The 20,475-nt window shown below is 44.3% G+C and overlaps 2 protein-coding genes across 2 annotated transcripts in view; one reads left to right on the top strand and one right to left on the bottom strand.

Moving 5' to 3' along the window:
- Gfm1 (G elongation factor mitochondrial 1) overlaps window positions 1-20,475 on the bottom strand; it is a 41,871-nt gene that overhangs the window by 11,543 nt on the left and 9,853 nt on the right. The window contains exons 7-13 of the mRNA XM_075950370.1: window positions 17,234-17,388; window positions 15,954-16,038; window positions 13,290-13,427; window positions 11,686-11,787; window positions 10,043-10,099; window positions 7,106-7,243; window positions 5,560-5,642 (exon numbers count right to left, since the gene is read on the bottom strand). Coding sequence (XP_075806485.1) covers window positions 5,560-5,642; window positions 7,106-7,243; window positions 10,043-10,099; window positions 11,686-11,787; window positions 13,290-13,427; window positions 15,954-16,038; window positions 17,234-17,388 — 758 coding nt within the window. The remainder of the gene's footprint in view (window positions 1-5,559; window positions 5,643-7,105; window positions 7,244-10,042; window positions 10,100-11,685; window positions 11,788-13,289; window positions 13,428-15,953; window positions 16,039-17,233; window positions 17,389-20,475) is intronic.
- On the top strand, window positions 283-5,535 carry Lxn (latexin). Its single transcript, XM_075950371.1, has 6 exons — window positions 283-581; window positions 1,724-1,786; window positions 2,547-2,724; window positions 3,007-3,143; window positions 4,885-4,947; window positions 5,204-5,535. The coding sequence occupies exons 1-6, from the start codon at window positions 453-455 to the stop codon at window positions 5,300-5,302; spliced, it is 669 nt and encodes a 222-aa protein (XP_075806486.1). The 5' UTR covers window positions 283-452; the 3' UTR covers window positions 5,303-5,535.

Raw genomic sequence — 20,475 nt, 5'->3', positions numbered from 1 at the left:
GCACACCTGGAGCACTTTGCACCTTGCCCAGTGAGGCCCATTAGAGGGAAAGCGTATACCAATCTGTACATGAAATAGCCAGAGGCAGCTGAAGAACTCTAGAGGACCCACTGAGGCGAGGCTGGAAGACCCCTCCCTTGCCTCCTGAGTGCCCCACCCCGTACCTGCCCACCTGCCCAGCCTGGAGCCAGCGGGAGCCGGAGGGAATGCCCGGGCTTTTCTCCAGGAGGCCCCCGCCTACCCCGGGGCGGGGCCCGGGCTCCTAGCGGCAGAGCCACAGCCCAAACAGTTTCCTGCGCGAAGGAGGAAGAGGGAAGGAAGGCGCTGAGGATCACACACACCCAGCCCAGCTGCCGGCTTCTCCACCACCTCGGAGACCACGCGAGCCTCCGCACTCTGCATCCACTGCGAACCCCTTAAACCAGGGCAGCCCGCACTCGCTGGTCAAAAAGATGGAGATCCCAGCCACCCACTATGCCGCCTCCAGGGCCGCCTCGGTGGCGGAGAACTGCATCAACTACCAGCAGGGGACCCCGCACAAGGTGTTCCAGGTGCAGACCGTCCAGCAGGCCAGCAAGGAGGTGAGTCCCGAGCCCCAGCTAGGATCCGCTTGCTCCCCCACTCTACGGCAGCGGCTCCGCCTCCCAAACTCGCATTCCTACAGGGTCCCACGAACAAAGCCCCAAACCGTTTGCTTCCACCGTCCCGCAGAGAACCCCTGCGGCCAACCCACGCAGACACAGATTTTGTACGCACAAAATCCCCCTTTCCCGCGGTGAGACGAGGTCTAGAGAGGAGGTGTTCTCAACAGTCTGGAAGCTGTCACTGTTTCTCAATCTGCGGGCTGTCTTGGCCAACAGAAGCTCATGGCCTCCAGACAACTCCCTAAACTTTCAAGGCAACTCTTCAGCCCTTACCCAAAAGGAAACCGTGAGAAACAAGCCCCTTGTAAGAGGACAAAAGCAGTGTGGGCTGTTGCCAGGCTCTGGCCACCCACATCCTGCCTTAGATGATGCGCAGCCCTGGCTGAAGCTGGGCTAAGGTTTAAGGACTCAGCCCCCTCCCGTCTCCCCCTCGCTCCCCCCCCCCCCATTGGACACAATCTTAACTGTTCACAGGTTGGTTTTCTTTTTCTTTTTTTGGCTGACAAGGAAAAAGGTTTTATTTTTGAAGCTGTACTAGATAATAAGGTGTAAATTTCAAGTTTATCTTTTTTATTTAAAAGTGAATTATCTCATAGGATAGATATGTTGAAGTAGCATTTGGCAGATCAAGTCAAACAGCATGCATACACACTGGCTCTATCACCTGACAGTGATCTGCCTCTAATCAACTGTGTCGCTGGAGGGATGCTCCGGTACCCTGGGCTTTACGATAAGCCTTTCCAAAGGTGTATCCCCTATCGCCTTTGTATCTGTGCACTTGCTCTCTATGCTTCCATCAGATCTGCTGGAGACTGCCAAACTGGATGCTAAACACTTGGCGACAGGGCCCTTCTCAGGAAGTAAGGCTTGGGGGAGCGGGGAGGAGGTACAGCAATACACACATTCATGAAAACTGTCAGCATGAACCCATCGCGTTATGCTTATAAAGAAGCAAAGCCTAAGTGTATTTCCTCACACCAGCCACCTCCAGCCACGTAATAATGAGAAGGCCCCAACTGAAAAGATTTGACTTATTATATCATATCTTTTCTCCGCTATATATTTTTTTTTAATTTCAGGATATTCCAGGAAGAGGGCACAAGTATCACCTTAAATTTTCTGTGGAAGAAATTATCCAAAAAGTAAGTTAAATGCCCTGTCTGGCAAATACATTTTGATCGGAATATTCTAGATCATTCTGGCTGCGGGGTTTGATCTTGAGCTTTTACTATTGCTGCTGTGAAATTTCTGCGTACAAACGGCAGCATCTCTGCGGGCAAAGCCGTGTGAGACAGCGTGCACTGCCTTGGTTCTTCTATTGAATTATTTTGAAAGTCAGTCATTTAAGTTCAGATAGATCACACATCCGAACAGTCTGAACTTAGGCCTGGTATGATTGAATGTAGTAATTTACTCTCCAGTTATGATTGCTTTTCTTACGCCCGCCTTTTAACTGGGTATTCAAATTAAGTACGCTTAGGAATTTGGGAGCAATAGAATGGCCAACTGTGTGTGAGTCCACTAATCTTTCAGTAACAGGGCAGGAAAGTTGGAAAAATTTTATGCCTGTCAAATTATTAGTGGAATAAATTTAAAAGAGGGAACTACAGCTTGCAGCACAGCCATCTTGAAACTGGAAAGTTCGCCCTTTCCAGGAGAACAACTCCAGGAACTCAGGAAATTCCCTGAAAGGCACTGAGCTGCTACTCTACCCCTTCCTTCTGGAGTGGGGAGAGGCCACTGTGTCTGCAGGGAAGGACAGGAGGCACACTCAGAAGAGACCAGTCCTGTGCTGTGAGGTCAGACTAAAGTGGTACCCACTAACAGTGGATACAGGCAGTCTCAGGGCTGGAACTCCCCACATCCTGAGACCTCACAATTGTGAGTAAATGTTTCTAACAGCAGGTAACAGTGAACTGCACAGCGGAAGTCCTTTACCCGCAGACGGGACAAGGTGCTGCCCCAGAGGTCAGCTTCACTTTTGACGGAGAAATCGGCAAGAACCCGGATGAAGAAGATAACACATTTTATCAAAGGCTTATGTCTATGAAGGAACCACTACAAGCACAAAACATTCCAGGTACACGCATAAAGCACGGGAAACACGCTTGAGATGTACGATTACCCATGCTCAAAATTGCTTGATGCTAACTATGTCTAACTATGTTAAAACTGACTTTTACAAAAGTACTGATTTCTACTCTAATCCACCAATAAAAAGAGGATCTGGAGTTTTACACACGCATGGCTTAATTTAGTTTTCACTCACATTATAGAACACTAGGAAGCATGACTAAGAATTTTGATTTTTAATCTAGAAAGGTTAATATTACATTCAGCATGTAAATGTTTCCTCTACCAGACAGCTCTGGAAATGTGTCTCCACAAATGAAGCCAGTTCGCCACTTAGCCTGGGTCGCCTGTGGTTACATAATGTGGCAGAATTCGACCGAAGACACATGGTATAAGATGGCACAGATTCAAACGGTCAAGCAAGTGGTACGTTCTCCCCCCCCCTCTCTCCACAGTATACTATTACCATGCATATGGCATTTTCGCAAGTTACTGTTCTTAATCTTTTCTTAATCTTTCATGCCAAGGCAATCAGACTTAGTTACTTATGATGCGTTATTCAGATTCTTTTCCAGAGCAAAAGGGCTGAAGCTTTATTAGCATATGCTAGACAAAGACTCAGGTATATACTACACACATTTAATGAACCACCTTGTCTTTAATTTGTTGGAGGCCGCTTTTTATAGCACTCACAAATAAAGGGGCACTTTGAAACTGTGAAGTTGTGAGTTAAAATTGGGCCTTTTGGGGGGGGTTATTAAGTTCAATACAGAATACTTCCTTTTTAGCAACCTAAATAGTGTATTTGAATTGCTATTGTCAAGAACTACTGAACTAACTGCATTTTTCCCTGCTGAATGGTGGTTCCCTGGCTACCGTGGTCTTTGAAAGCTTGGAGTAGTTCTGGCTGTTGCTTGGCTCGTGCATGATCCCTTTCTGTAATCCCTCAGTCAGAATGACGACCTCACATCGTATTACGAGCCTTCTGCTTCCTAGAGCCTAATACCATGGGTCTGTAGAAATGCATCTTCCTAGACCAGAAATACATATGAATAAATTTTTTGGTTTTCCTTTTGGAGGTTAACTGGGGGATATTCAACTAGTAGCTGATGGGAAACAAGAAGTGTACTAAGAACACAAAGACAGTTTCCATAAACAGAGAAAGGGGCTTCCTGCTGCCTCTTTCGGTGTGCAGGCAACAGACTGCGGAAGAGCCCGAGCTGTGTCCCGGGGACCCTGGTAACCACTCCTGAGACACCATAACCGCTGGCAGGACAGCAGCTATAGCGCTCAGAGAGAGAGGCCAGAACTACCAATACTGCAGCCTTTGAGGAACAGTGAGATGCTTTCCACGGGCGTCTCACAGACACCAACCTTGGTTACAACATTCCTACTGACCATCAACCCAGGCCAGGTACAGGCCGTAAAACCACAGTCATGATTTCTCAAGACACACCCAGAAACATACAAGCCTTTTTTTATGTGTATTTAAAAAAAAAAAAAAGCAACCTGTGAGCCTTCACTATATTATGATTTTAAAAGTGAGAGTGGCGATTCTAGATCTATGTTTATAAGCACTGTTAGCTGGGGAGCCCCACAAGAGCCTTGTGCTGCCCGTTGGAGTCTCAGCACGGCAAGGACAAGTGTAAAAGCCTCAGTCTCACGGGCACAGGACATTTCTGATGATGGTTTTAGCCCACAGACGCAGGAGTTCTGTGTAGCTCACTGCACACATGCCTTTTCTTCCCGAAGTAACAGAGTACAGAACGAAGCGTAACTGTCAAAGCAGATAACTCAGGCATCACCTTTATCGGTGTCAGTTTTCTAAAGAATGCGTGTGAGTGGCTCCTTTCCGCGGGCATTCCCACTGCTGTGGCTGACACTAAGGCTCCCTAGATAAGAAGCTACGGACAGGGATGTTCTAAGTAGCTGCCACGGCTTAGCAAGTGAGGAAACAGAAACACAAGTAATAAATACAAAATAATGATTTTTAAAATGTGATTTGAAAGTATTTGTTTATTCGAGATAAGAAAATATTTCTGTCAGGCTAAGTTGAAGGCAGTTATGAACTTCAAATTCATTTTTATAAATCAACATTAACTCAAAAATATTAAGATGTCATTTTGCCATAATATTATTTAAATGCTTTTTTTTTTTTTGGTCATAGCCAAGAAATGATGACTTCATTGAATTAGATTATACCATTCTACTCCACGACATTGCGTCACAGGTAATATACGACTTATCTTTATTTGATGCCACTTTGAAAATCAGGAATTCTTTTGTCACCACACGGTCACCTCGTGCCTTTGACTCTACATAAGTTAATGAAAATGCAAGCAGGCACCAGGCTGAGGTGCGTCATCTCTGCAGCAGCTGGCCTCGCTGCTGCTGTTCCTGATGAAGGCACTGTAAATATTGCCAACAAGTACAAACCCAGTTATGTTTTCGAGTTTCCTAACAGCACTAACTGTCTTTACTTGCAGGAGATCATTCCCTGGCAAATGCAAGTTTTGTGGCATCCACAGTATGGTACAAAAGTCAAGCACAACAGCCGCCTCCCGAAGGACCTGGGAGCGGAGTAAACAGAGCCCCTAACGCCCAGATGAAATGGAAACGTTCCTAATGATGGGGATGACTGTCCTCACTGGCACCCAGCCTAATACCAAATGAATCCCACGGAGTCTCTCTGTTTGTCTTAGCTACAGCACCGAGCTGCACAGATTCCATAAGCAAGAGTATTACTACATAAAATTGTCTTTCCAACAGTAACAATACTGTGTATATCCCCGAATAAAAAGCCCGCTTCAGTCTCATGGATCTGACTGCATTGTATACTTACGGCACAGGGGTGGTGATGGTCTCTCTAAAGGCCACTTTGGGCTTTCCTATGATGCAAGGGCAGCCATACTCTCTCTCCATTCTCTAAAATGAAGTGGGGGAGGGGGGTAACACTGTTTATATTTTATAAAGTAAAAGGAAGAAAAAAATACCTTAGCATTGTTCAATGAAATACAGAAAATAACTGAATAGTAAATCTTAAGTCATTTTAGTAACTGGCAAGAATCAGATGTGATAGTCTAATAACACAAACTACCTTTACCTATCTTACAAAAGTAAATTCCAGTTTTGACTCATTAATTTATATTCTTCCATTTGCTCTATCTGCACAATCTACTGTTGTTTCATATTAGCACATTCACTGGAAAACCGCATCTACTGTTGTTTCATATTAGCACATTCACTGGAAAACCGCAATCTACTGTTGTTTCATATTAGCACATTCGCTGGAAAAACAAATCTTTTATCAGGGTTTGCTATCCTAACTGCAAAGACACAATCAGGCCACAATTTCCACCAGTGTTAGCTTTTGTTTACATTTTGACCATATTTACACTTGATCTAGGAAGAGGGTTTTTGTTTTGTTTTGTTTTAAATCTGTATGGAACTGGCCTCCATGTTTTGTTTTGTTTTTTTGATTTTTCAGACAGGGTTTCTCTGTATAACAGCCCTGGCTACCCTGGAACTCACTCTGTAGCCCAGGCTGGCCTGGAACTCACAGAGATCCGCCTGCCTCTGTCTCCCAAGTGCTAGGATTAAAGGTGTGCACCGTCCCCCATCTCCATGCTTTAATCTAATTAGGTGATTATTTGTGAGACAGGGCCTCTGTCACTCTGGCTGGAACTTACTCTGTAGCTCAGGCTGGCACTAACTCAGAAAGAGCCTAGCTTCTCACTCTGGAGTTCTGGGATTAAGGCTACCTTGCCCTGGCCTTCATGTTTATGTATATGTTTGTATCTGTATGCATGCGCCACGTGTGTGGGGTGCCAGGATAGGGGACTGTATCCACTGGAGCTGGAGCTAAAGGAGGTTGTGAGCCACTCAGCGTGGGTACTAGCGACCGGGTTCAAGTCCTCTGGAAGCACAGCAAGTGGCTCTAACCACTGAGCCACCTCTCTGGTCCTCATGAAGCGAAGTCCTGGGAGGTAGGCAAACAAACAGGCTGTCTCCCACAAGGCTTACTTTATCTGACCTGATAATCGACCAGGAATGGATGGGGGTCTTATTACAAATCCCAGAGCCTAGATTATAGGAATCCATGATGTTTAACAAAGACTTGGATAAAAAATGACTAATTTTTAACACAAGAAGGAAAACACTGCAGTGTGCCATGCGTGGATACAAACCATAGCAAAGCCTGGAGAAGCGCTATCAACTTAGTCAGTACCTTGAGCATCAGTTGGCTTTTTATCTTGATGACCTTGTGTTCCTATTAATTTTCCTGCCTCACCTTGCAGAGGTGTGATTATGGGATGAAGGTCACTCTGCCAGGCCAAAGCACACTTAGTAACAAAGGCAGCTGCACAGGGCTGCTCTGTGGACCATACCTGAGCATAGATTTCCAGGTGTAATTCTCCCATTCCAGATACAATTGTCTCCTTGCTCTCAGTGTCAAAATGGACTTTAAATGTAGGGTCCTCCCGTGTAAACCTGCCAATGCCTTTTGAAAACTTTTCCAGATCATTCTTTAAAAGAGGAAGAAAAGTTATTATAGGGTTAAGCATGAAAAACAACTGTATTTTTTGAGATGCTACTGAATAAATCCATATATACTGGCAACTAAGAAATAAAGAGGGTCTATATCTAGTCCCACCCCGATCTTTTTGGAAAAAATCATGGCCACCACAGCCAAGACCAGGGCCCAGTCAGCGGAACAGGACTTTCTCTTCATACGAAAACAGAAAACAAGGGTCTAAGATTTTGTTCTCACTTCCCATCACACTGCCAAACTATCCGTGAGAGCTGCCCGAGTGAAGGAAGCGCCGGACACTTCTGGATCCGCTATGTAATACAGTCAGTGTTACCAAGAGTCTTCAGCAGAATCAAGATGTAATACAGTCAGTGTTACCAAGAGTCTTCCGTAGAATCAAGAGCATCGACTGCTCTGTGAAGAAGACGGACAGCAAAGGAAATAGCACATCGAGATGTTTGTTTCCAAACAACCTCCTCGGTCATCTGATATACCTTTGTACTTTGATGTAATTCCACATAGTGAGCAGGCTAAGATGCCCACTTCCCTCAACTCCAGATAGGGAGCATCCTATGAGCTCTCAGAGTAGGCGCAACACAACCCAAGGGTCTTTCCAGGTGGAATAAAGCAGACAGGAGAGGAAAGCCATTCTGATGAGAAAAAGGCAGGAGAGAAGCAGGAACAAGACCCAACCCATTGCTACCAGCACTAAGCATGGTGGAGGAGGGAAGGGAACACTGGAAAGATGGCTCAGGGGTTAAGAGAACTTCCTGCTCTCCCAGAGGACCAGAGTTCAGTTTCCAGCACCATGTCAGGGGCTCACAACCACCTGTAACTCGAGCCCCAGTGGATCGAATGCCATTGACCTCTGCATGCATATATCCACAATAAATACATTCTAGCTAAAGATGACAGAAAGGGCCATAAGCCAGAAACAGGTGCACAGCCTCTGGAAGCTCGGAGCAACCCTGAGGAGGAAAGAAAATGGAAACCCCAATCATATACCCATAGGAGCCCAATTCTCCCCATAAATGTGAGCAAGCAAGGAAAAAGTTTTTCCTAGAGCCTCCAGAAAAGAATACAACCCTGAGCTGGGAGCTCAGGGGGGAAAACATTTGCTTCACAGTCGGAGTTGAGTCCAAATCTCCAGAACCCATGTACCACTGGATCCGGTAGCATCATCCCAGTACTCCTATGGCCAGGTGAGTGGCAGAGACACGCGACTCACTGGAAGGTAGCCAGCCAGCTAGCCTGGTACACATGGGGTGAACAACAGAGAGACTCTCTCTCAAACTAGACGACAAGTGATGGTCAACACACGGGGCTGTCCTCTGACCTTCACTAACACATGCCTGCACTCACACTGAAAAGGATGGACACACATGCACACACACACACGCACACAAATACATCCCTGCTTGATTAATTTAAACTGTAATGAATCATATCAGTCTCTAATCTACAGAACTATAAAATGAATACAATGGTGTAGTTTTACGTTACTAAGTTTTTGGAAATTACAGTAGCAATAAAAAACGAACACATCTTGTATGAGAATTAGCAGCACCTTTAATCACACGCTTGGAGCTGTAACGCCTACTGCACATACTATCTCAGATATAACTGCGATGTAAGCTTGTAGACAAAGGGTACGTAACTTATCGAGGCCACGCAGGTAACACGCTCGAGGGCATCAGTTCCTAAGCTGGTGCACTCAGTTAACGCTCGACTTTTCTCCCATTAGCCACACTCCCATTCGGTGAAGCACAGTTCCTGCTCACTATGACTTCATCAGGTGACTGGAACAAATTTACGTGTGAGAAGACACTCTTAAATGTTTTCACCCGATTCCCTTCTGCTACGGCACGTTACTGACCGTGAGCTCTGAGTGTGAGACTGGAAGGCACAAAGACCTTTCATTCCTAACCTTGCTAGCAGCCTTAATAAAGAACTTGAAACAGAGCTCCTTTCAGAGAGGTAAGATGCGAGGGTCAGCCCCCACGAGATCCCAAGAAGATGGACTGTTTCCATGACTTTTGCTCCCTTGACTTTCTCCTTTCTATACTTTTCCAGTATAGATCTCAAAACAGACAAAGTAGCAGATGTTAATAATGTATTCTACAAGACAATTTACCCAAATATGTAAATGACAATTCTCAGATGGCAAGAAGTCTTAAAATGTTCACTCAATCAATACACGAATGAATTAACTCCAACAAGGTGACTTAGGAACTAAGGAACTATGGCTCAGGATTGAACTGATTCTAATGGAGAGCAATATGAACGCAAGGCATTCAAGCAATCTTGGCTTTCTAGAAGGCCAAATGATACCAAACCTAATATATAACTCTAAAAACAGCACGTAAATTTAAAACCCTTAATATGAAATTATAGGTGAAGTTTCAGAAAGTTGCCTTATTAGCTTGTGGTATTATAATCAGACGTCTCAAAACAACACAAAGTCCAGAAATACATGATAGCCCCCTAAGGAGTGACAATGAAGTGTCATTACAACTTGAGACAAACACCTTCTCCCCGTTTCAGTAACCTAAGACTCCAAGAAGGTAGACGTCAATGCTATGGTTAAGAGTTGTCAAACTATTAAATGCCATCTACTCCTTCAAATGCACTGAGGACTTATCAGGACCGATGAGTACCTTAAAAGGCCGATCTCAATACCAACAGAAGAAGGAGAAACCAGCTCAGTGCTGCTTCCCACAAGACGCCATGTCAACAGGAGAATGACAAGAGAAAGCTCACGTTCAGAGCAATCTGTTAAAGCTTAAACGCCTACCTTGTTAGAAGGCTTCATTGCTACTGAGATGACAGGTTCAGGAACGTGAATTGATTCCTAAAAAAAAAAAAAAAAAATTTTTTAAGAAAACATAAAATAACTAAAAGACAGTTTTATGATTCAGCAATTGGCATACTCCATTAACATCAAACCAAAAGGCAATCGCTAGTCAACACCTCAGGCTGGACATTATGGGTCTTAGTCTGTTTTGTATTAAATAAAGTAAGAACGTAACATGAATAAACAAAGATGTATACTTACATGAACTCCTACCTCCCCAAATAACTTATCGACTTTATTGACCTAACTATTGAACATAATCACGACCAGGAAGTTGAGTAAATGGTGGCACAGCATATATTCCCATCGCCTGTTTTACATTCCTGTTGCAGTCCTCTGATAAGTTAGGTTTTATTCATAATGAGGGAAACAGAAGGGGCTTCAGTCTTTATATACACATCTTATTTGATCAACGGCAGGTCTAAGAAGCAGAAACTATTCTCATGTCACAAGTCAAGTTACTGAAGGCTAGAAAGGAACAGGAAGTAACCTGGCCAAGGACCAGGCAGGGAGAACTGGGCAGAAGTGAGGTTAACCAAGCCCCTTCCCTTCAGTGTCTAAGAGCACAATTCCCACAAGCAGCCGCTTCACAGTGCAATGGCAGGCATTGGCTTTGCACACAAGTGTTTTTGTCTGTGTGTACATATGAGCACCAAGTTCATGCAGGAGCCCAGGATGGACAGAAGAGGGTGCCGGGTCCCCTGCAGCTGGAGCTAAGTAGCTGCGAGTCACCATATGGGTGCTGGGAACCCAGCCTGGTTCCTCTGCAAGAGCAGATGGATGCTTAGCCACTAAGTCATCTCCCCAGCTCATGACAAGCACTTACACGAGACCTAATCTAAAAGATAAAATGTCCTTATTGAGATCCTAAAATTGCAGATTTATGGGTTTTGAATGGCCTTATAATAATCTGTTAAACCCACAGAATAATTTGTTGTTGTTATTATTTGTTTTATTTTTCTTTAAGACAGGGTTTGTTTGTAACAGCCCTGGCTGTCCTGCAACTCACTCTGTAGACCAGGCTGGCCTCGAACTCACAGAGATCCACCTGCCTCTGCCTCCCGAGTGCTGGGATTAAAGATGTGTGCCACCACCACCCGGCACTAAGACACCTTCCACGCACAGACATGTTGCTATCCCCAAGTCTATTCTAAATATTATAGTCTGGCCTTATAGTTTTCTGGGCTACTGGAAGAGGTCACTCTCCGGTCCCTGATTTAGTCAGCAGTGCTCCACTGGGAACATCCTGATAATAACAAGAATTAAAGTGGCATCCAGAGTGGGTAGCAGACCAGAGTAGAAGAGCTGGAGTTACATGTTCCAAGTTTTATCTAGAATGTAGAAATTTTCTTCCACATTAAAATTTTGCAAGATTGTGGAACGTTCTTACTAAGAAAAACCAGGTAAGTAGGCCCGCACAGAGCACTTATCTAGCTGATAGTCAGAGAGCTATAACCAACAAAGGCCACGAGGAACAGTTAATGCAAACCTTTGTAGCTGTTTTGCTGCATATAAAATACACTCCATATAAAATAGAAGCCTAAAATTCAAATGCTGCAGAGCTTTGCAGCTACAGGGCTCACCATAGAAAGGCCACTGTTGTCTTTGTTCGTGAATGTGTCTCCACTTGCACAGTCGATACCAAACAATGCACAGATGTCCCCAGCGTATACTTCTTCAACATCCTAAATAAACACATAACGCGATTTATACCCGCACATAAAATAAACCAAGGAACAGCACGAAGCAACTGCATGCAAACATACTACACATAAGAAGTGCAGAAATTCTTCCTGAATTCTACCAAGAATGAGCAAATCCAACACCAACAATTAATCATGCCAAGACGTGTCTTCAACAGTCTTTAACACGCTATCTATGGGAACAGACAAGATTTTACACTCAGTGGAAAACCCCAGACCTAGGGCTTCTTTAAGTGGTCTGTTTTAAAGCAGGGGTGCACTCTGTTGCCTCAGGGCAGTGAGACCCTGCAGGACCTACACGCAAGGGAGACAGCAAAGGAAGTTTGGCAAACAAAGGTAGAAGAATGGAAACCACTGGACTAAAAATATTTTTAATGTCTCACAGATGCAAGCATCAGGAAAACACAGGAAAGCTAGGACAAAGCACCCTGCCCCCCAGCTTCCGAGCTATTGTCCTTCCCCCTTCCCTGCTCATGGTTCATTCATAACAGCTGTGGGCTCAGTGGCTTTCTCTGATGACACACATTTGCCTCAAGAAATGTTGGTGACATTACTGACCCTGTAGCCTGCCCCTCGCTGCCTACTGTGCAAAGCTGCCAAGTTTTCACCTTCCCAGAGACAAGAGGTCCGTCTTCTAAAAACTTCCCGTTTTTTTTTTTTAAAAGATTTACTTATTTATTATGTATACAACATTCTGCCTCAGTGTATGCCCGCGCGCCAGAAGAGGGCGCCAGATCTCACTACAGATGGTTGTGAGCGATAGGTTGAGAATCACAGAGCCAGACTAGAGAGAGGCGTGGCTTCAGCACCCAGTGTAACTGCCGTGGCCTATCTATAAGGACGACAAAAGGCAAATATAAATCAAAACCCAGACTTGAGAAGTTACAGATTTTCGGGTGGATTCTGGAAGCAATGCGGCCCTGCAAAAGTTTGCATTATGGATCCAGGCTGGCTGGTGATTCAGCCAGATTCCTTCAGTTCCTGACTGCACATACCCTCACTGCCAGCATCTTCGCTGCTCTTGAGTCAAGTACTAAACCCCACGACAGACAGGAGTATAGGTCCGGATATTAACCAGTACCTCACCCGTGATACCTTACTTCAGAAGGCAACGTCATCAAAACACGTGGAAAACTGTGAATTTACTATTCGTTTATCCCTAGGAGCTACCTTTCTAAATGCTTCTCATGCTTTTCCTCTCTCCCGACAGGGTCACCTTATGTGTTTCGGGCTGGCCTTGTGATTCTGCCGTCGCTTCCCGAACACACAGCCGGCGTCTTTGTGGCTCCCGAGGACGGAGCCTGCGCTGAATCCCAGAGTCTCTTTTCCTGAACTATGGCCTCTGAGGAAGGAGACTAGCTTCTAGAGGAATAAACCAAGTCCTTACCACCTGCCAACCATTTCACCCACAGCAGGGTGCTATCAGCCACAACACAGCGGAGTACCGGCCGGAAGCAGCGGCCCGGTGGCGGTGGCGTACTTGCCTCCATCATGTCGGCGTGCATGCGCACCAGCCGCTGCACGCGCACCTTCTTTCCCGTCCTCGCGTTGTAGATGGTGTTGCCCTTCTTTAGCTCACCTTGGTAATTGCGGACGTACGTTAGCTGTCCGAAGCGGCCGGCCTAGGCGTCGAGAGTACATTTTTACAAAAGAAATGTCAGAAAGAGAAAAGAATCAAAACAAATTCCAGCTATATTAACGACGAAGAGACAAAAACCGGAAAATAAAAGTATATGTCAAAAAATATATATACAAAGAAGAGTATCCAAGTTAAAAAAGAAAACCCATTTTACTACAATTTTTAAGTAGCCAATTGCTTTTAAAAATTCAAATTTGTTAGCAAAAGTTTGTATCAATAAGTACAACATCTTGACGTTAATAATAAAAGGATAAAAAATATTTATTACATTTACAAAATAAGAAATACAGAGTCAAAGAAATGGCTCCGTGGGACCTGTTGCTTCTCCGAGTTCAGTTCCCAGCACCCATATCATGCAGCTCACGGCGCCTGTAACTCCAGCTCCCTCTTCTGACCTCCGTGGGCACCTCCACTCACACGCATACACCCTCATACACAAACACTAATCAAAAATAAATCTCACACAAAATAGAACTATGAATGTAGAGAAGCTATTTCCTTCACATCCCTGCCGATAGAGAGGAGCCAGAGAGAGACCGAGGAAACTAACACATCATGCACGACTCAGAGCTGAGAGGCCTATGGTTCACGAGCGCCCCCCAGTGGTTCGGAGCAGACACAGTTTCTGGGGAAAGAATTGGTGCCTTGGTGCTGCAGCCTGCCAGCTGGGCAGCGATTCCAGGGACATGGCTTTCAGGAAGCATCACCACCGGTGGGGTTTTCGGTGCTGCAGAAGTCTAGGGGCCACCCATACTCCTCTGGCTGCCCCAGTAAACTCACTGGCTCACCACGGCAGACTTAGGAGGAAGAATGTGCTTGGTCTGTCATTGAGCCCTGTTTGGATGAATAGATGCTATTTCTTCCCTCTTGAAAAGTCACTTGACAACCTCACGTAATGACTTCTTTTAAAATGTACAGTAAGAAAGGGAGAGAAAACAAAGAGCCATTTTGTAGGGAAGAGACCCAACAAACCCTACCTAAGTCAGGTGATCGAGGTCATCCTAACAGTAAAACCCGTATGTTTGAGAGGTGTCAAGGATGACGTGTTCCCTGCAATCACCCATTACCCCAATCTAATCTTCACAGAAACATCAGAAAGTCTCAAACTGGAAAACATCCTAACACTTCTTAAAAGTATCAAGGACATGGGAAGCAAGGAAAAAATTCTGAGACAGTTTACAGTCTTAGGCTTCCATCACTGTGGTAAACACCACGGTCAGAAGCAGCTTGGGGAGAAAGGGTTTACTTCCACTCCGAGTTCCAGTACAGCCCAGCACTGAGGCACATCAGGAAGGAACTAAGCAGGGCAGGCACCTGAAGGCAGGGGCTGAGGCAGAGGCCATGGCTGGGTACTCTGCCCGCTTTCTTATAGCTCCAGGGATCAACGGCCCAGGGGTGGCACCGCCCACATCAACCGTCATTCAAGGCCAATCTGGTAGGATTATTTTCTCAGTTGAAGCTCCCTTTTCCAAAATGACTCTAGCTTATGTCAAGGTGACATAAACTAGCTATGAGAGGAGCCATGGCAATCTATGTGCTAGCTGAATGGGATGCAAACAGAAAGGGGCTATAAGCACTAACCATAGACATTTGAGTAAGGGCTTTATTAATAGTAAATTAATATTTTCCATTCGTTGCAATAATGTTTACTAACAAGAAATGGATGAATGAATTCTCTGTACGAATATTTGTACTTTTTCTGTAAATCTAAAATATGTTCTTTTAAAATTTATAAACTTCCCATAAACTTCAAAACTAGGTCAGCATCTCGGCTGGGGCAATGGCTAAGCAGTGAAGAACATTGTTTTGCCCTTGCAGAGGATCTGAGTTCGGTTCCCAGCACCCACATGGTGACTGACAACTGCCTGTAACTCCAGCTCCAGAGGACCAACGCCTTCTTAGACCTCCATGGCACCGCAAACAAGACGGTACACAGACGTATGCAGACAGAACACTTACACACGTAAACCAAAATAAATCAGCATCTTAATTTTTAAAGTCTAAATAATATTGCACTGTAAAGACACACTGCAGGTTACCTACACAAACTACAGTCTGAACATCTCCAGCTGTCTCTATGTCTCTCTTTTAGAAACAGAGCTAGGCTGAGCCCCTTCATAAGTGACTCAGGATAAATTTTTTTCTAAAAGTGGGCCCACTTTTGCCTACAATAATGTCCAATACCTATATAATTTTAAACCAATTATAGCATATTTACTTAACATGCTATTCTTCCAACAATTTATAACTATTCTAAATGGAAATACCAGGGTAAAACTATGTAGAGTATGGTTTCTGTAAAACTTTACATTTTAAAACTGCAAAGAGTTAACCTCATCTAACGACAAGGAACTACCGACTTTCCTACCGTTCAAGGTTCTGACCACCCTTATCTCCTCCACTTTCCTAAGCATTTCACAAGGGCATACAGAGTCAATTTTATAACTGGGTTAAAAGTCTAGCAAAGTAAAGCTATAGACCGTGGTAGATAGGCCAGATAGCAACTTACCTCCAGTTTAAAAGCCAGGCCCACAAACGGGTGGGAATTGTCTCTTTGGGAGTTCATTAAGATTTTGGTCTTCTCTTTTGAGTCACTTTAAATGAAAGAAATATAAAGCTATAAAACATAATACTTGGTATGCCTTTGTGTGTGTTGTGTACCTGTGGTAGTATGTACGTGTGTGTGCATGTATCAGCGTGCATGCATGGAGGCCAGGGGTGACTTCAGCTGTCCTGCTCCATCAATCTCAGCCATCAATCTTTCTAAGACGACATCTCTTGCTGCCACGGGGCTGGCGGCCAGCTTGCCCCAGTGATCCTCCTGTCTCCACACAGTCCCCTCCCACCAGCACGCCATCCAACACGGCTTCTTACACAGCCTTCACGTGAAGCAGCAAGCATCTCACCCACTGAGCCAACTGCCAAGCCCCTGAATATTTCATCCATATCAGTTTGCTCTTATCAAAGAGAAAAAGCACATGTTTGCCGACAGTTTCTGAATACACACCACGTTTCACTGAAAAGTTCAGTCAGAGCAAGTCCTGCAGGCTTTGTACTACACAGACAGGACCAGAGCGGACTCAAACGCTGGACCTCTTAGAGAATATCCGGAAGAGCCTTAAGAAGGTTTCTTTCCTTGTTGTTGCTTTACATTGTATTTTATGCATATGTATGTAGAGCTCGGAGGACAACTTCTCTGAGATGGTGCTCTCCTTCCACCAGGTGAGTCCCAGGATTAAACCGAGGTCACGAAGCTTGGTGGCAGACACCTTTACCTGATGTGCTATCTCCCTGGCCTGAGTTTCATTTTTTTTTAAGTTAAAAAAATTCTATAACTGAAAATAAATGACAGCAAATGAATAAAAATATTATAAACCTTGAGGGATAATAGAACAAATTATACTTTAAAAAATTTATTTATTATATGTACAGTGTTCTGCCTGTATGTTTGCCTGCTCACCAGAAGAGAGCACCAGATCTCATTATAAATGGTTGTGAGCCACTACATGGTTGCTGGGAACTTTAGGACCTCTGGAAGAGCAGCCAAGGCTCTAAACCTCTGAGCCATCTCTCCAGCCCACAAATCATACTTCTAAGTCATAAATGATACGGGAACTTACATAGTAAATATTTTCCTGTATATCAAAATTGATATCCAACTAAAAATGGTGATTTTTATGAAGAAAGAAAATCATAAAAATAAATGAAAGACCAATCCTTAAACCTCTTCGTCGTGTGTAAGTGTTAAAGCATCTTTTCATAAAGCACACTGCGCGTAGCCGTACTCACTCCTGGTTGAGTATGGCGTAGTTCTGGACCTCAGATGGGTTGGGAAGGTATTCTAGGACAGCGTCCAGGAGAGGCTGGACTCCTTTGTTCTTCAGAGCACTTCCCAGGAACACTGGAGTGAAGGATCTGCTCAAGGTGGCTCTTCGGATTGCCAGCTACAGAACACAGAGAGTAGAGAACGATTCCTGTTACTACGACAGCCTAGGCGTCAGGTCAGTTATGAACACACGACATGAAATGATACTCCGGAGAGCTGGTTCCAGGGAAGGAAAAGAGAACATCTCAGGAACTCAGTCAAGATGCTGAAAAAGGGAGAAAACTGCTTCTCTTAGGGCCAAGTAGTGATTTACGGAATAATTACCTTTCAGTAGTCTTAAAATGTTCCTTTTTACTTGGTACTAAAATATATGTACATATATGTTTTAATAATATATATACATATTTGTATATTAGACACATAGAATACTGTAAACTCTATGTTAATAACGTGTAAGAGGAAGAACACACACACACACACAGAGCTAGGTGTGGTAGCATACGCTATTAATCCCAGTACTCGGAAGCAGGGGCAGGTGTATCTCTCTGAGTCAAAGCCATCCATCCAGTCAAGTTTACACAGTAAGAGCCTGTCTCAAAAACAAAACAAACACACAAAAGCAAGAATCAAATACCTGGATTTATGAGAAACTAGCATGATTTAGAAAGGGGTAGAGAAATGGTCTTTTAGGAAAAGAGAGGTTTCCCTGTAATCCTTGGTGAAGGTCAGTTTTAACTGTAAACTTGACACGGTTGAGAATCACGGGAGGGGGAACCTCTGACAGTGTCTTTGGAGGATTATTTCGATACTATTAATTGAGGTGGGAAGAGCCACACTGGATGTAGGAAGCACCATTTCACAGCCTGGTCCCTGGACGGAATGAAAAAGAAGATTGAGCTGAGTAGGAGCATACACGCATCAACCCACCGCTCTCTCGGCTTCTGAATGGACATACTCTGAGATCCACTGCCCTCTCTGTTTTGGAATGGACAGACTATAACCAACTCTCTCAAGCTGCCAACTTCGCAGTAAGAATGAACTGTAACCTGAAAATGTGAGCAAAGAAACTCCTTTGTCGCTGAAATGCTTTTGTTGTCTTTTGAGATAGGTCTCATTAGATGTCCCTGGCTGGCCTTAAACTCACTGGCATGCCTCTTTTTCCAAGGGCTGGAATAAAAAGCCTGCACCACCAAGTGGAAGGCTCTAGGTTCAAGACTTAGAACCACCACACATAGGAGCACACACATGCACACACAACCACAAAACCTTAGGATAAAACATTCATAGTCACAATTTCTAAAGATTACTATAATAAAAGTCAGTAAGAGTTGAGCATATGAACAGAGCTATAAAGAGGGAAAGACATACAGAGAAGAAATTACTTTAAATGCTTGTGCTGTTTCTAGGACTCAAACACGGCTACGGGACAAGCGATAAGCCATGTCCTCATAAAGGCTTCCCATTTCTCTCTAAGATGCAGCCAGGGACACAGCACCATTACGATACTTAGTCTGCAGCACGAAACACAGAATCATATGAGGATAGTGACAGGAGGAAAGGAGGATGCCAAAACCATCCCATAAGACAGGGGAACAAAGTCCCCACTTTCCAAACATTTCCTGTTTTCTAACAATCACTTTCACACTTAAAAGTTGCTGTTTCCCAACACATCAGTGAGCATCCAACCATAGCATAGAGACTAACACACACCCACGTGACCCAAGGAGATGCAGGCCTGCACAGCCCTGTGCACTGGCAGCAATGGTTTGCTCTACGACGCTCTGCACATGGTGTGCGTTAGACGCCCTCCTTCGACAGACCAAAATTAAGAGTACACGCTGAATAGACCCCAATAATCATCTTGGATACTGAGTTTCTCTTATTTTTGCTTTATTCAGTTTGGTCTTGATATTTTGAGACACGGTTTCCCTAGGCAGCCCAGGCTGACCTCCAACTTGGGATTTTCTTGTCTCGTCTCCCAGGGCAGGGATTACCAGAGTCCCCACCAGACAGCCTGGGCTTCCTTGGTAGATCCACAGCGCTGTCATAACTTCTCGCTGAGAGAATTAATTCTGTGAGATTCCTCTGGAGGCTCACACATGGCCCCCTTCAGACAATCTCATGTGCCTTGTCCCTTCCCTAGGTTTTCTTTCAAAGATTTAAGTATAACCATGAACCAAATTCTGTGACTCTCAGGAAGTTACTAAACATTTGACACATAATACCTGGTTTTATTTACGGCTAGACCTGTACATCCTACGAGTATTCCCTGCTCATCAGGGCTAAACTGCTAACTCTTTTGACTCCATCAAAGAACTCCCATTACAAGATAGGGTCCCAGTCTAACAATTCAAGGAAAATCAGGAAGGACCCTCAGCTGCAATAGTGTCCTTTCTTGTTTTAGATTTACTGAATTTACATTCAAGTAGAACATCTTATATACAATAATTACCTAGATGATCTCTGCTAGGCATACCAAGTGGTTTTAAAAATTAATGTCTTCTTAAAAATACATAAAATTTACCATTTTAACCATTTTGAAGACAACAGCTCAACATTTTGTCAACTCATAATGCTATACAGTGTTCACCGTTATCCATCTTTAAAACGTTCATAGTCTCCAATTAAAACAATAATTCTCCAAAATAAAGGCTCTCTAACAACTCATACAGTAACAACTTACTTTTGGGTTTTTTGCTATTTGTTTTTGAGACGGGGCATTCAGTCCACAGACCAGGCTACTCACTACGTGCCCAGGATGATCGTGAACTAGCGGGAACTGTCCGGTCCACGCCTCCACACTCAGCTCAAAGCTCTTCTTTCTACGAATCTAACTATTCTCTGTCTACCGCATAAACGAAATCATAAAACAACTATCTTAGCTATCTGGCACATTTCACGAGAATGTCTTCACAGTTCATTTCTGGTGTCCCACTACTCAGAGCTCTACTTTTGGGGGGATAAAAACTATTCATAGTCACAGACCACATGACTTTTACACATCCATTCTAACGGGCATTCATTAGCGGATCGCCGCTATTCCTTGGCTGAGGTGGATACTCCATGCATGTTGGGGTGCGCTGCACTAGCTGGGACCCTTCCTTCTCGGGGTGAGCCTCCAGAGAGAGGCTTACTGCCACGCTGCCTTCTACAGTGCTTGGCACATTTCCATCAGGAAGGCACAAGCGTGTGAGTCTCCACATCT

Source organism: Microtus pennsylvanicus, chromosome 16 (assembly GCF_037038515.1).
Source record: "Microtus pennsylvanicus isolate mMicPen1 chromosome 16, mMicPen1.hap1, whole genome shotgun sequence".
Lineage (NCBI taxonomy): Eukaryota > Metazoa > Chordata > Mammalia > Rodentia > Cricetidae > Microtus > Microtus pennsylvanicus.
The sequence above is the reverse complement of the archived record's forward strand: the minus strand, read 5'-3'. Positions and strand labels throughout refer to the sequence as shown.